This window comes from Carassius gibelio, chromosome B8 (assembly GCF_023724105.1).
Source record: "Carassius gibelio isolate Cgi1373 ecotype wild population from Czech Republic chromosome B8, carGib1.2-hapl.c, whole genome shotgun sequence".
Lineage (NCBI taxonomy): Eukaryota > Metazoa > Chordata > Actinopteri > Cypriniformes > Cyprinidae > Carassius > Carassius gibelio.
This window is the reverse complement of record NC_068403.1, coordinates 14597706-14614631: the sequence shown is the minus strand read 5'-3', so window position 1 is coordinate 14614631 and position 16926 is coordinate 14597706. Positions and strand designations below refer to the sequence as shown.

Sequence of the window (16926 nt, the reverse complement as noted above, 5' to 3'; positions counted from 1 at the left end):
GGTGTTCATATTCATTAATTCTATGGATAGTAGGAGATGTTGTTTAATTAAGATGAGGTCACATTTGCGAAATTTTCTCAATAGCGATGTATGATGCATAGCTTACACTCAAGTTACTTTAAAACCAAGCAGCTTTCTCTTGGTCAACGTGGTTAATTTGTGACCAACTCAGCCCAAACGTGTGGATTCCTGTTAAAATGACTGGATTGAGCCTGCGAAAATTTGCAGAACAACAGTAAATGTGACCACACTTTCTTTAGTGAGGTAGACTACAGCAAAAGATCAGGGAAGAAGGCCTGTCAACTGTGACGTGAGAAAAATAGACAAGCTGACACCGCTTCACATTCTGGACATTTTTAAAATGTCTTTATTGGTATTATTACGTAATAACACATAACATCAACGTTAGCGTTCTATCACTAGTTATTTCTTGTTTTAAAATATACAACATTGCTTGTTTTTTTGGCATTTAGGTTCCCACTAAAAAAAAAAAAACAAGAGGCAATGAAATGAACATGGAGTCTTCAAAACATTTCCCTTTTCCATAACAGAGAGCTAAGTGTTCATAAGCAGCAACTGTTGTTTTTCATCTTTAGTTAGGCGACGCTAGTTAATTGCCAACTCAAGTCGGAGGGGTATAGTGGTACCTTAACAATCCAATTCAGCATACCTTCATATTGACAAGTGAAAAATCTGATGCTATTGTAGCTCTCAGTTCAGATGCAAGTCATGGGAGTTTGACCTCTCCATTCTGAATTTGCATTTTATTAAGCGTTAGGGCAGAAAATACTTCCTGTTTTGTCCTAGAAGTGGAGGCAGAGCTTGAAAGAGTTTGACAACCATATGGTATGTTATCGCAAACACCAAAAAGTGTAGAGTTTACAGGGACACTTGTTCTTGTGTGGGAAGAGGTGGAGGGTGCAAGTCTCTGGTTGCATGGAATGATGGAACACATCACACTAAAGACAGCAAATCACAACGCTTGAGAGGGAGATGTGAGAAGAGTGTGTGTGTGTGTGCATCTCAGGTGGTCAATGGCTGTTCAGTCCAACTCACACCAAAACCCTTTGTCACATCTTTCCCAAGCAAGATTAGCGCTTATAAACAGGTTTTCTTTTTTTCTCAAAAAAAGAAACAAAAAAAAATTATAAATTAGGAAAACAAAAGACAATAGCACACTAAATATTATAAAACAAAAAAAGAAAAGATTGCATGTAACCGTCAGGTCTCACAGCATCTGTTTCTTAATATTTTATAATGCTTTGTCCTTTTGTTTATTGATACACATAGGCAGGACTGTCTAGCATGAATGTGTCACATGTTTCCAAGGAGAGGAATTTGATCAAGGCTGCTTCCCTGAGTTGACACTAAATTTCAAATCTATATTGAATCTTAAATGTAAATGACTTTTCATCTAAAGTCCGGACTCAAGTTTAATTAATCTAAACTATGACGTCTATCACTGTAAACCATTCTGAGCTGGTATGGATTGTGAGCTTGGTCCACTTTAGGTTTGCTGTTTGGTATCTTTAAGACTCGATGTGAATTTCATTACATGCAAATGTGCTGAAGTTAAGAATTTGTGGATTTTGAGAAACCCAGATAGAAAAAGGGACATGAATAGAGTTGCTTAAGTTTAAATAGAAGAATTAGACTTATGAGAAATGTGTGCTATAACTAGAGTACAACAAATAGATGTCAATTTAGCTCAAGTCAATACAGTTCCTGGTTCTCTTTCAGGTAATCATTGGCTTTTAGACCACTGGGCTGAATTAAGAGCAGATGTAGCACCCATTTGAGTTGACATTTCAGTTTTATTGTTGCAATACAAACAAATCGTTGAAGACAAATAGCTTATTCATCGTCAGCGCTTAGTGTTGGCAAATCGTTCAGCCCCTTGTGGTAAAAACATTAGTATTTAAAAGTCTATTTGCTCTATTTCTATGCAACTCACTGTTTAGACTCTAATGTGTGGGAAATTTCCTTTGGGGTGGCAGACATGCAGATTGGCAAGTGGTCATTAGCAGATTTGCATAGTAGACATTGGAAAAAGAAGCTCAGCAAGTTTTTCCGTTCTCAATATCTTCCATACTATTGATCCGAAAGTTTAAAATGGGGGACTTTTAAAATGGCTGCCTCGTTCACAGAATTACCTGACAGAAGATGCCTGTGAGAATAAAGTTCCTATGGGCCAAATCCTCACTTACACATTACGGAAGGTAATTCAAAATGGGTCCCACATCAGTCATTCAGTTTTACAGACACCAGCAAAGCAAATGAAACCTTTACGCTTGTCTGATCAGCAGTAATTCATTTACTACAGGCAGCCACAGCAACAGACTAAAACAACTCATTCATTCTTTTTAAAAGAGATGGGATGGATGAGAATATTCACAGCTTTCCAGTTTTTGTTCTTGCTGACCCTCTATGGGTCTGTCTATGTGGGCTTTTGAGGGCAGGGAGGAATGTGCCTTTGTATCCTGGTGGGCAGTTGAAATTTGGGTCCATTTTGGTTTCCTCTTTCTCGCCCCACACATTCAATGCATTATACCTTCAGCCAGGCCTTACCACAAAGTTTGTAACAGACAAAATTCATTCATTCTCTCTCTATAATACAGACTTTAATATTTTCTCAAGTGTATGTAAGTATGTGTGTACCCTAACCCACAGTATGTATATCAGAATCCAGTTGATGGAAGCTGAAAGGTTAAATTTGGGAATCATGTCCTGGTAAAACCACTCTACAGTGCATGCACCCTCAAATTACAGTGGCAAACGCATATTCAGCTGCTGCACTACAGCCAGGCAGGAGTGTACACCATCTAGTGCACTTCCAACTGCACTGAATGCCTGTATAATTCTATAGTCTGTGAATGGAGATGAAACATCAGGGGAGCAGCCTCAGATGGGGGTTTACAGGGAGGGTTAGTATGATTACACGTGTGCATCTGAATGAATAATGTCCACTTCAGTATGTGTCGCTCTTTGATGTTTGTGTATATCTGTGTGTGTGTGTGTGTTTGTGGCTGTAATTCCAGCTCACTCAGTCAACAGTTTTATCTCACTCGCAAGAAGGGAGTTGATATTGTAGGTGGGATCTGCGGTGACAGGAGCGGGGCCCGTTTCGGTTAGATCCGCCTCGCTCTCGCTGGAGGTGGAGCTTGTGCTCATGGCAGAGACGCCGGTAATGCCAGGCGGGCAGATCTCATTGGGAATACACACCTCTGTGGGGATTATCACCTCGGTCGGGATACAGACCTCAGTCTCGCTGCTGGTCTCGCTGGTGCTGGAGACCACGGAGAGCAGCGACATCTTCCTGCTAAGGCGGCTTGGCAGGAGGGAGAGGGCGTAGTCGGCCACGATGCCCGCCACGTCCATCCCGCAAGCCTGGTCAAATGCTATGAAGCCCACGTTAGCATTGGCCTCGCACACCACGAAGGAACCATCGTTTAGCTGCAGCAGGTCAATTCCACAGACGTCCATCCCCAAAATATTGCACACCTGCACTGCCAGCTGTTTCCCCTGCTCACTGAGTGGGCACATCATTCCCACTCCACCTAGAAAAGAAAAAAAAGTAAGTCTCATTATATATATATATATATATATATATATATATTTTTACTGTATATAAACTGTACTAATATAATGAATTTTACATAAAGTCAAACATTTTAGGCGAGGTGAGTGTGCAAATGCGTACCAAGTGAGCAGTTGCTCTGCATGCGTCCGTCGGTAGAGCAGCGCAGCATAGAGCCGATCACTCTCCCTCCGACTAGAACCACTCGCACATCCCGTCCATGACTCTCCTTCACATACTCCTGAAACAGGTATGGGGCATCATGGCGAATCAGATGACACAGGTCTGAGAGGTGCTGCTTGTCCCGGGCCAGGAACACTGCTTTACCTGTACAGATCAAAAATGTGACGCCATTAAAGACCAACTCTGTCCAAGTGCAAATTTATTAGTAGTGAGGTTTTACCAGTAAAAAATTAAACAAAACTTGACTTGCTCTACAATTCTCAATTCATTTTAGGAACTGCTGAAACAACATGTGTCTTCTGCTACTTCAGGAAGTTATGCAGTATGTAAGTTTCAAAGAGTCACTGCCAAAGGGTCAACTGATGGTTAATTTTATCTGCATAGCAACCAAACAGAACAGGAAGAACCTTTAACAGACTAGGGTTAAATGCATGAACCTTCATGTGATGACAATCACATAAATTAGGGTCAAATTCATCCCTTTCACATAATAAGAAATACACAGCCAGGTGTAGCAGCATGTTTTTGGACATGCAGAATGTCCTACTTGTTTTCAGTGAACAAAAGGAAGAAGAGAAATAAATAATTGCCATCTAACAGATTCAACAAGATGCTAAAGACACTAAATGCAGGGAGAGCAACCAGGGGTTAAGTGTCTCGCTCAAGGCTACAAAGGTGATACAGCAGGGCCATGGACTCTCCAGATGTTTAACTATCCGGCTGCTACTACCCCACCCAATTCCCCATGGGTCCGAGGAAACCTTTAAAAAAAAAATATTCACAGCATGACAAAGGTCAACATTGTGTGCAATGTTTTATTTCCATCTGTAGTTCATCGACCTGATAACCTTTTTAACAAAGGTTTGACTGAAATGTGTGCGCACAAGTCCTGCTTTACATAACCAGTGTTCCCATACCTTTAACCAATAATTTCCATGACTTTCCCAGTTTATGGTCACTACTAGATATGGATTTTAAAAAGATAAGAGAGAGACGAGGGAAAAATGTATTTCTAGCCTATCAAAGTTTAAGAAAGAAAACATTGAACTAGAAAAAAAACCCTGAAACATTCACTAAGTGAAATTATTAGTGACTATTACGGTAATAAAATTGAATGTGAATTGTGATACTATTTTAGTTATCCATTAATAGATTTGTAACAATAAAAATACAAATTAATATTCTATTGTAAATTAACAGGACAATAAATTCCATTGTAATTGTATTAAACAATTTTCAGGTTCCACAAATTCAAGTCATGATGCAATGCACAATTTCACAACTCCACAGATCGGCACATGCATGAACCTGCAGAATTCTGAACCGGCATGCACAGCTTGATTGAGATGATTTGGGAGAATCTTTTAGCACAAAAATAAAATATTAATACTGTAATTAATACATTACATCATGAGGTAATGACATTGTTTAATCATTTTCTTCACGTTTGGCCGCTGGTCTTGGAATCAAAGCAAGTTCTAATACGACTGAGTTCTTTCAGAGCCTTTTGTGTGATTCTGCAAGATTGCAGCAACTACCATTAAAAAAAAAAGCAGTTGAAAAGAAAATGATGCTTTCAGCACACACACCTTAAATGTGCTTGAAAAAACAGTGCAGGACAAAGATGCCTTATGTGCACTGTGAGAGAGAAAGAAAGACTACCTTTTGTTTTACCTTTTTTTTTTTAAGGTAAAAGATGATTCTAAGTAGGGGTTGAATGACTTCAGAAGTTTATGTGATTAAAGCGGAGTTGACATCAACTTGTTGCTGATTAAAAGTAATTATACGAACAAATAAGCCTGAACCTGTAGCTGAGACTCAAACAGCTTGTGCACAGTTATGGCATATGACACAGCACTGCACACATGGCTACTGCTCCCATGACAGCTCATTTTTAACAGAGCTTTTGTCTTTGCGTTATTATATTTCTCACAAATTTCTGCTTGTTCAAAATCAGATATTAGTGAGAGCGATTGTCTGTAGGGCTGCAACAAACCATTATTTTGATAATTGATTAATCTAACGATTATTAGACCGATTAGTCAACTAACCATTGCTTATTCAACTTGTTAATAATTAGACATTTATTGATTATTCAGCTTTTATCATTTGTTAAAATATACCAATTCTAACAAATAAATTAAGGTAATACTTCAGCTATTATGTAATTACAATTAATTTATACAAATAAATATATTTGGTACACAAAATTAGATGAGAGAGAGAGAGAAACACTGCAATTTCGTAAACATAGTTGCCTAATGTATTTGTTGGTCAGCGTGATCTCTGGTTGCAGGTTGGAGATAAGACAACATTTTTGTTATCTGTCAGTTTCCTATTTTTGTTTCCGCTTGTTAAAACAAATATCATACCAGGGCTGTACATTGCCTTTTTTGTTATAGATATTGAATGTTTTTACATTAATATTCTGTATTTTTATAGATTAATATAACTAATTTTGATTATGATGATTATTATTTAAAAAAGAAAAGAATATTACCTTTGTAATATTTTGTAATAACACTTTCACTAGAATATACAAAACGGAATATTCAAGAATAGATGTATTAATAAATCTAGCTGCAAAAAAAAAAATTTAAAATAAATAAAGTACTCTTCTCTACCCTGGAGAAAAACGTACAGATTTGCAAATGTTTACCTCAAAGTTCTTAATTATTTTTACCCACATTAGGGTTTTGTGAGCAGTAGTGAGAATCAATGCATTTTCTTTTACATTCATACTCCTAGCCAGAGGGCACCTTAGCACAGAAACTCCAGGAGTGAGACTCCCTAATGATGCTCCAGGAAATCCCTTATACGAAGAAAATAAGAAATTTAGTCTACTAGTCGGTGCAACCCACTGATCTATAATAGAGAACTGGACTGCTCATGATGTCATGAAAGTGAAGCCGCCATGCCACCATATTGGTATCCCCCAATATTCCAATACAAACCATTGAATTAATAGTAAATCGTATCAATTTAATTAGAAAACATCACCTAAAAAGTCAGTGTTTTTAAATCTGAAGTATCCCTGTTCATTATTACAATGCAAACACCCTAGGCAGGTTTTTCTTTTATGTTCGTTAGGGCTATGCAATTAATCACATACGATTGTCACACACATCTCATCAGTGAAGCAAGTCCCGTTATTAGCAATAAATCTCCATCATCTGCTTTCAGATGGAGTGGAACTTACTACACAGAGCCATAGTTCACTGACAAGTTACACAATATCACGTTCAGAATCAAAGGTGATTTGATCTGCGGTACTGATCACGATATTGCCTAATTGTCAGTGAAAAGCAGGTGATGGAGATTTACTGCTAATCATGGGACCGACTTTACGGACAAGATTACATGATAAATCGCATGCTATTAACTGCACAGCCCTAAATGTTGGGAATTTTACCCGCTTATTAAATAGTTACGTTACAGTAGTGAACATCAGATGAACATGATTAACACCAGATGGACACAACCTCAAGATACATATACACACACACACACACACACACACATATATACACATAACTATAAAAACATACAAATATTATTTGTATAACAGTTATACATAGTCTTACTGCAAATGTTTCAACAATGATTTCGTTAACAGCATTCATCTTAAAGCAGGTTATGATTTAAATGGTGGTTAAATGATTAATTTAGCATATACATGCTAGTAAACATTTGCACAATCTTGGAGAGTCTGAAATAGATACTGCTCAATCAGGACATTAAAAATATACCCATCAATTTATTCGGAGAAATAAATGACTACATACAGTACAGACTTAAAGACATGAAGCTTTATTTGGAAGATAAGCGTTTCAGTTCAGTACAACAAAGCAATAAAGTAAGAGAGGCTATTGTATTATTCATTGTAAATTCAAATCAATTTCTGACATCAATACATTTATGTTAAATAATTCCTGAATAATTACATATTTAAAGAATTTGGCTGTATTTGGTGTTCAATCAGTTAACGTAACATTACCGGTGTCAGCAGTGCGCAGCAGACACACCCACCTTAATGATTTACATATATCTAAAATGTATATATAAAAAGACCATAAACATTGCCGATAACATCTGAAGTAAAAATTAATTTACATACGCCTAACATAAAAACTAACCCCGTTTGACTGATTTGCTTCAAATCAGGTGATTTTAGGTCAATCTTCTAGTAAGATAGTAAGATGGCGGATCGAACACTTCCGGTGGCTTCACTGCTTGTCGGCAGTTTAGAACGCAAGAGCGATCCAGTCATTATATATAGATCAGTGGTGCAACCCCTATTTCTAAGCTGCTTGAGTTTTTTTTTTTTTTTTGGAGAGATCATGCGTGCTGTATAACTTTGCAAAGTTGAGGTTTGTCAGCATGCAGATCTGAAGTCTAACTTGGTATGTTATTTTCAGTTCCCAAAGGACCCATTATATACACGGCTGTTCTAGAAACAGTGATTTACCTCGGTGTCCACGAGCGTTCTTCACCACCACAGGGTAACCCAGTGGCTCGGCTTCATCGATCATCTTGCGGAAGTTATCGTGTCCTCCTGGAGAGAGACAGACGCACACAGATGTTGGTTAGTGAATATGTAATGAATGTAATTAAAAGCGAGATTTAATTTGAGTGAGAGATTCCTGAGCAAGATGCAAACGGCTCTAATGAAACAAGCAACACTGAGACATTCAATATCCACATGAGAAGGACTGCAAGACTGACAGATTTTTTTGCTATGCACAATGTTTCCTGGACCGTATCCTGTCCAACTACGCGGCCAGTTTTTCAAGGTTAATGGCCTGAAGATGTTTTAGGAGAAACATGACGGCCAAGTCTGTAACGTTGTAACACTTTATAAAAGCTTCCATCATTATCTAGCTTAATACTTTTACAGTAAATTTGATATCTCTGTAATAAGTAACATTTCCATTAATTGACAAATGACAGTTCATATCCAGAGTTCAGTAGATCTGTTAAGTTAAATGTCATTTAATCAAGTCTATGACTTGAAAGACTTGATCTGAACAAAACTGCCTACAAGCTAAAGATGTTTAAAGGGGAAAATATATAGGTTTAATGGTTTTCTACTTTGTATTTATATTCAAAATACTAGACAACAAAATTAACTGGTTAGTATTTGGTAAATGACTAACTATTTTCATTTAACGCAACAAGTTTAAACAAACAGAAGCCTATAGAAAGAGTACAAGGAGAAGAGAAAGAGAATGTGTGATGGAGTGGGTGGAAATATAATTTAAGCTCAAACCCAAACCACATAAGTATAACTTCTGGATGTTTCTGTACCTTCTACATGCGGAAATATAAATATTCTTCATGCTTGTGAAGAGAAGATTCTTTGGGATGCAGAATGTGTTTGAGCAGATGAACTAGCGTTCAAGGTGAAAGAGAGAAATGCAGGGTATGTCAGACCAGCTCTGCCAGGGACACGTCACTAAAGCAGCTGTAACTGCTGTTATACACCCCCTCCCCTTTTCCACTCTCTCACTTTCTCTGGATTTTTATTTTGCTTTTCTTTAGCTAGTCATGAGGGCTTCCAATTTCATTCTTTAAACAGTAGACTGTCACATGAACAGCCGTTGTCTGTAAGAATGAATGACCCCCCCCAGGTAAAATTGTGAAATATTACTACTATTTAAAACAACTGTTTTCCATTTTAAATAAAATGATGCTAAAAATTATATATAATGTTTTTAATCAATTTAATGCATCTTTGATCAATAAAAGCATTTGTTTCTTTTAAAAATAATTACTGCGCCAAAAGTAGTGTGTTTTAAAACATTTTAGTGCGTTAAAAAATATGTTATATATATTGGCAAGAATTTCAAATGCCAGTGCATCTTTGTGTAAAACACGAAAACCATTTCTTTATTACAGATTGGGGATCAGCGTGTTTCAGAGATAAAGATGATCTCTCACCGTAGGAGTACGTGTCTGGCAGAGGCACTCCATGCCCGGCGAGCTCTTGGAAGGTCCAGAACTTGTTGACACAGTTGAGGATGGCCTGAGGCCGGTTGACCAGACGACAGCCCATCTTCTCCAGGTGACGCAGAACGGTGATGTCACTGTCCGACTGGACCCATGGGGTTGGAACGCGCACCACAGCAACTTGCGGGTATGAGGTAACGATTTCCTGCTCAACCCGCAGACCTGAAAGAGAGAGAAAGAAAGGGAAGATAAATCACAATGCTGCAGTACAGTGCAGTGCAGTTTGGCCGGCACAGTATTGTGTGAAAAGATTACACTCATGTATCTGGGCAACCAATGAGAGCCAGACTTTCATTTGGATGCGTTGCCCTTTTCTCTCCCTCCCTCTCTCACAAACACTCAGTATGACAGATGAGCTGGCCTTGGTTTAACAAACAACACACACGACAGCATCTCTGCAATACTAAATAGCTGATCTCCTTCTGAGAGCAATTACACAACACTGCAGAAGGTCGCTCGCTTGCTTGCCTGGCCTCGCTACTGCGACGTTCATGCTGACCCACTAACCCAGTTTGCACTGCTTTCAGTTAAGATGCCACTTAGGTTTTATGCTCCCTTAACACCAGCCTTCACTTAGCAAAATCTAAAATCGGTTTTAAAACCGGCACTCATTGGATTTGACTCCACAAATAATGTGTTTCAACTGTGATTATAAATACAAGAGCAATCAAACTTTCATAGAAATTACATATGTCATTTTGTTGTTTGGACGGAAAAAAACCCCCCACATAAACAGCAGATGACGACAAGAAAGGATTTCAGAGATTACATAAAGGCAAGCATGTTTGAGCATTCAGGAGACAACAGGAAATGTAAAAGAGGATATAAAAGGAGGCATGAGAGAGCAAGAGAGAGACAAAACATGAATGAGTCACAGAATTTCTCATCTCTCCAGTTTCTCCGCCATCTTAGGATGGAGCAACACACACAAACCACGACTCAGCATCTTCACTAGCAACTGCTACATCAGCACTCCCTCTTCCTCTCATGGATCAAAGCAGATGGGACTCGAATGAATGCAGTTAAAGCATAAAACAGGACTATACAGGCATAAAGAGACCAATATTTAAGTATATAACATTATTTAATGTATACTGACTGAATAAACAGGCATTTGCTTAGAATTTCCTATATATTTTAGCTCTGTTCTGTTCCCTATCAAGGCATTACCCTAGACATCATAGAACCTCATTAGTACTTTGCACGCTACACAAATAGCACTCACATATCGGATACTCGCAATGAATCATGATTGATTTTTAATAGAATTGTACTTTAGCATACTGCTAACCTAAAATTCATTTCTAATTAAACTATGGAATACAGACATATTTATAAATGTTATACAATTTAAAATAAATAAAAAATATTATAAAATATAAATTAATCTTGTGATACAAAGCTGGATTTTCAGCAGGAATTACTTCAGTGTCACATGATCTTTCCGAAATCATTCTAATAGGCTGATTCGGTGCTCAAGAAACATTTCTTAATGTCGAATTAAACTATATTTTTGTAAACCATGGTTTACAGTATTCTTGTGAACAAAGTTAAAAACAACAGCATTTAAAATCAAAAAAGCTTTGTAATGTAAAAGTTGCTTTAGATCAACTTTGCACATCTTTAGTTCAAACTTCTGAATGGTAGCGTATAATTGCCATTTCTCTTACCATATTGGATGGTGTCAGTGGCTCACACTAGGTTCTGAAACTGCACAAAATTCACACTCAGCATTTGAAAACACTGATTAACAATAATAATATTTTTTCTTATTCGTTTCGTTCATGCTAATTCATTGACTTTCTAATGTTTTAACCTCAACCTGAAACAGCTGTTCATTATATATAGGCCAACTGTTACCAAAAAGGTACACAGATCAGGCGTTCATACCGGTCTGACTAGTTTCCGGAGGAAATGACACTCACTGCGGCAACAAGAAATCAGCCCTCAAGCACTTGTAAGTGTACAAATTTTTATTTGCTTATCTTTCATGTGGGTGTTAAATTAAGACAATCAAGTTTTTTTTCCTGCCTGAGGCTCAATAGGTAAATGTATCCACAGACCCAGAATTCATAGCACACATGCCATCTACTTCCTTCACTTCCCCTTCTGTCAGTTCTGCGGCAACTGTCTCACTGTGGGTTAAGAAACACGAATGATTCTCACACTTACACCAAATCCAGAGCATGTGATAATTTCAGCCAGGGTAACCTACTGTGTTAAGCAAATTATAGACACAGGTTTAACCTACTTCAGAAGTGTGCTTTGAGGGTGAGGAGCTGGTATTAGATGCACATAGATAAACAGACAATATAAACACAAGACAAGGAACCCCATTTAACAAACACCACAGGTAAAAGCACAATACCACACAATTACGCAATATAAACCTCGGCTACAAAAAATGCGGGGTTGGTACAATTTAATGCTACAATTTAACACCCCCACATACTAACCAAGCCTGCTTTTGTTTGCTAAAAATAGAGTACGTCATTTGAAATGCTATAAAAGGAACTGTTTGCTATTTGAATCCATTTTAAAAGTAAATTGATTTCTGTGATGGCAAAGCTGAATTACTTATGTTTATTGTCACATGATCCTTCATAAATCATTCTAATATGCTGACTTGGTGCGAAGGAAATATTATTATCATCATAATCAAGTGTTAAAATTTGTTGTGCTGCTTAATATTTTGTGGAGACAGGGATACTTTTAAGATTCAACTGAATAGAAAGTTAAAAATCTTGGAACTTTAGTCAACTTTGGTCAATTGGAATAAAAGTATTTATATCTTACTGACTCTAAACATCTGAACAGTAGTAGAACTCAGTTTGTTTTACTTAATTGCCCCCCTATTAGCGAATGTAAAGCCATCTTGCATAATTACACATTTCTAATCTCATTCATCCCAAAAAAACCAAGGCTATTCATTCATAAACTAGACCAACATAAACAGCATATTAACATGTATATTCATATTAAAGCATATTAACACATACAATCCAATCGGTGTGCATTAAGGGCTAGAACTGGCATTCATTCCTTTATGACTACACTAATGTGTAATACAACACAGAAATCCTGTATTCAGTACTGAAAATCAGTGAATTGGCACACTAGTGTCATCCAACACCGAGGATCCTAACCCAAGTAAACTGCCTTCCGCATTTGTTTATGAACATGCATTTTGTTTTTTCCTAGTTGAGAATCAAAGAGGAACTACCTCAATCTTAATGCACCACCCGTGCTACTCCTCTTCATCCTCCTTTTATTTATATAAATGAAATGTCTTGGGAAGTGGTTAATTAAATCGTTCCAGTCTAAAGTTTCACTTCCCACCAACTAAAGTCCAATATAGTCACATGTGTGCATGCAATATCTGCATATTTTTTTCTGCATGCTTGGAGTTTGTGCATGTGTGAGACTTTGCATCTATTGGAGGAATGGACACTTGACATCAAAAAGTAACACATACACACTTCTCTCACACCATCAATGAAGTGAAAAATCTGTGTCTTGAACCCCAATTACCCATTGATTGTTTGATTGCTGCATGTGGTGCAACACACACAGCAGGTGATGAGATAAGCGTACACACTCTTGCAGCGCCTGTCAACAGGTTCACTAATAGATTTGCACCATCTTTCAATTAAATGAGACCTGCTCAGGAATTGTGATTTAAGACACTGGTCTCTAACTGCAGTGGTATTACTGACACAAGAGATCACGATCAAGTGTTGGCCTACTCCGTTCCATGTGTCTCACGTTGATGATGTAACTCAGAAGAATGTCAGGATCTCTGGGGGTTTAAATCCCAAAGCTGACCCACGGTCAACCACCTCTTAATCTGACCAAGACAGGATCCAGGCCAGCAGATTAAACAAACACACAGACAAATATGACATGCCAACAACCTGCACCAGTCGTGCTGCTATCATGCTCTCCAGACAGCAGTCTACCTTTGCATTAAAGTAGGTCAATGTGGTCTTAGTTCCACTCTCCTTCAATTATCTTGTCTGTTCGGGACTTCCTGTTAGACTAGATGTCCTTCATGTTGCAAAAACAACACTAAACTTAAAGTAACTGATTCAAAACATTGCTGCATTGGTGCATAGCCACTCCCTTTACCTCAGGTCTATGCAAAATGCACTATGTCCCAGTCCCCATCTGCTGCCCCTAAAAGAAATGCTGTCACCTCAAGGCAAAACAGCCCCACCCACCCACAATGGCAACACTGGTGTCAGTGACTCAGATCATTGTCTTTTGAAACACTTTGCAACTGGCTGTTAGCTGGTTATTAAAGGGACAGTTGAAATGAAAAAAAAAAACCTATATCTTGCTGGCAAGATGTTAAGCAGAATGACCGACTCAGTCACCATTCACTCGCTTTGCATGGAAAGAAAGATGCAATTAAAGTGAATGGTGACTCAGGCTGCCAGACTCTAACATTCTGCCTAACATCTCCTTTGGTAGGCCACTGAGGAAAATCTGCTCGGGACAACATATGGGTGATTAAATGAAAGATGTGTTTGTGAAATGGCCATTTAATTTATACAGCACCACCACATGAATTTTATTCATATCCAAATGTTAGTGAGTTCTACACGCTACAAATTCACACACTTGGTTATAAATTGGCCTGAAATCATCTTTGGTATAGAAGCCATTGTCTCAGATGTTGAAGTGGTTAAGTATATAAGTGGCTATAAAGCTACACTGGTAAAACAACAGAGTAATCCATGACTAAGAGGATTCAATATAGGTTTGTATATCTTTAAGAATCCAGTATAACGTTTCTCAAGTTCATTAGACTGTATCTGTATCTTAAGTATGGCTACCAAACCGTGATGATATTACATAAATACCGTTTAAACGACGGTACAGACATCCTCCGATTGGATTAAACGTTTTAAAAATCGTATTTCAACCTAGGTTTGCACGTGACGAAACGATTATTTCATCTCAAGCCCTTTGTAACGTTATGTGGAACCTCGCGGGAATGCGTCATAACGTCTCAGTTTAATTAATTGGACCAAAGCTTGCGCATTTAATATAAACATACAAGAAAGAGCAAAGAAAATAACGTCATTATAAAGAGTAGAACCTTAATATCGCGGGTCTTTGTGAACGTCGCGCCATCTGCGCTCAAGGCTTTATGTGTTGATAATGAACGCGCTCGCGCCACACACTCGTGACTGTCCGCTCATTCGCGCGCACATGGTGCAACAATAAACGCTGATACGAAAACATTCACGTCAGTATTTAAATACCAAATATTAAATATAAGATTACAACAATTTCTCAACTATTTTAAACGTCGTCCCATTCATCGGCTAGATTGTGGTGGCGGACTGGTTGAAAGTGGGTTAGGTGGTCACCCACACGCACATTTAACGTTACACAAAACACTCTTACGGTGATGTACATCCGCTCAATACGAGCGCGCTAAACATCCACACTAACCAGTTATTTAGCCAACTCAACAGTTTAAACAAAAACAATTTTCGTGCTCGTACAGAAGAAATGTGTATGTAACGTTACATTACGCGTGTGTGTGCGGTTTTTACCGAGCTGTCCATCCGTGATGGTCAAGACGATCTCATCCATGAGAAGATAGCGGAATTCAACATCGTCCTCGGCGCAGCGCTCCTTCAGAGCTCGCAGGATCTGGACCTGCGGGTACTCCTGGCAGATCCGCCGGTCTGTGACAAACCACACTCGGGAGCACATGTTTTGGAGCTCGGAGTGCGGAACTTCGTTAGCTTGCAACAGGGACACGAAGCTGAAGCTACACAAAGAGCCGCGGCACGGTTTTATTTTTTTAAATCCGAGGTAACGTTAATCTGGTCTAACCAGAACCAAAATTAAGCAGCGACACCTCAAATCGATTTTTTAACGACTACGCGGTGAGACTACGGGTTTGCCTCCCAAATAACCGAAATATGACAACCCGCTCCCCCACTGAGGGGCAACAGCAACTGTTCCCCCTCAACTAGGGCTAACAAAAGCCTCGCTGCCTAACTCTGGTCCTAACACTCCCTACGATTCAGAGTCCAACTGTAAAAACTAAAAAATCGCGACAAAATGGAGAGAGAGAGAGAGAGAGAGGGCGGATGAGAAGCTGGATGTTGTGACGAGTGATGTCCTTCTGATCTCCGGCGCTTGCGCTGCTCTCAGCCCTACGCCTCGGCTCTCCCAGCACGCGCTTTGCGTTTACATCTCCTTTCCCTCGCGCTCATGCACGGCCCGCTCCAGCCAATGATCAAGAAGGGCTCGAACTCAGATCGACCAATCGCAGGACAGAGTCCCCACTGCCAACCAATAAGAAGCGATTACAAGAGGAGGCTCGAGAAGGCCGCGGGAGCCAATGGGAGATGTTAGAGGAGCGAGGCAGAGGGGAGGGGCGACTTGTGCAGGGTGCGCGCCCGCTCGATCTCGTTCTCTGCTAAGGTTTTTTTTTTGTTAGTGTGAGCGCGTGGCAGGAATTTCAGCGAGCGAGAGGGGAGGGAGTCTCCAAGAGCGCGCGCTGCTGCCCCCGAACCGGTTCAGACCGGGCTTGGGGAGGTTTGGTTTGGTTTAGTTTGGATACCAACGCCTCTCGCTCATGCTACGTGTTGAAACGTTAAAAAAAAAAAACGGTTGAGAGAAGAATCCCCCACCTGAAGGAGGTGGGGAGCGAGTGCGTCTGCAAGAGCATCCTTGCTCTTTTGTGTAGCTCAACCAGCGTTTTCTTACTGTCTTGACAACCACATAACAACAATACACTAAATATTCTTTTTTTTGGAAAGGCACGTGCCTGATATGGATAGCTTGTCGTCAGTCTGTACATTTGAGTCAATATACTATTATGTCCCAGAGAAACGTTCGTAGTTTGTTTGATTTCTTTTGTGGTTTTAATGACAGATAAATCGGCTCTTTACATGATGAGTCAGGGATGCGGAACCTTTACTATTGTCATGCGAAATCAAACCACGATAAATGACCCACTTCGGCTTTGTTTACACCCAGAGAGGGAGGGGCAAGGGAAGGCTGAAAGAGCAGGCTGCTTTAGATGCAGACATTACTGAACCTGCAAGTAAATAAAGGGTTTTCAAAAAGCAGCCATCTCAATGAAAGTGCTAAATTCGTTTGAAATATGATCTGTAACGTTCACAGAA

General features: G+C 39.1%; 1 protein-coding gene across 1 annotated transcript; it reads right to left on the bottom strand.

Annotated features, from left to right (window-relative positions):
- Window positions 1-338: 338 nt before the first annotated feature.
- LOC127964047 (beta-citrylglutamate synthase B) lies at window positions 339-16064 on the bottom strand. The gene is made up of 5 exons (XM_052564193.1): window positions 15337-16064; window positions 9701-9931; window positions 8229-8315; window positions 3701-3904; window positions 339-3557 (listed from the first exon to the last, which is right to left on the bottom strand). The coding sequence occupies exons 1-5, from the start codon at window positions 15497-15499 to the stop codon at window positions 3040-3042; spliced, it is 1203 nt and encodes a 400-aa protein (XP_052420153.1). The 5' UTR covers window positions 15500-16064; the 3' UTR covers window positions 339-3039.
- Window positions 16065-16926: the final 862 nt, after the last annotated feature.

Bases quoted from the DNA above. Each gene is read 5' to 3' on its own strand.
- LOC127964047 (XM_052564193.1), bottom strand. From the start codon at position 15,499: ATGTGCTCCCGAGTGTGGTTTGTCACAGACCGGCGGATCTGCCAGGAG. The intron at 9,932-15,336 runs GTAAAAACCGCA...TCTCTCTTTCAG, and splicing joins CATCACGGATGGACAGCTCG to GTCTGCGGGTTGAGCAGGAA. The intron at 8,316-9,700 runs GTGAGAGATCAT...GTCTCTCTCCAG, and splicing joins GCCAGACACGTACTCCTACG to GAGGACACGATAACTTCCGC.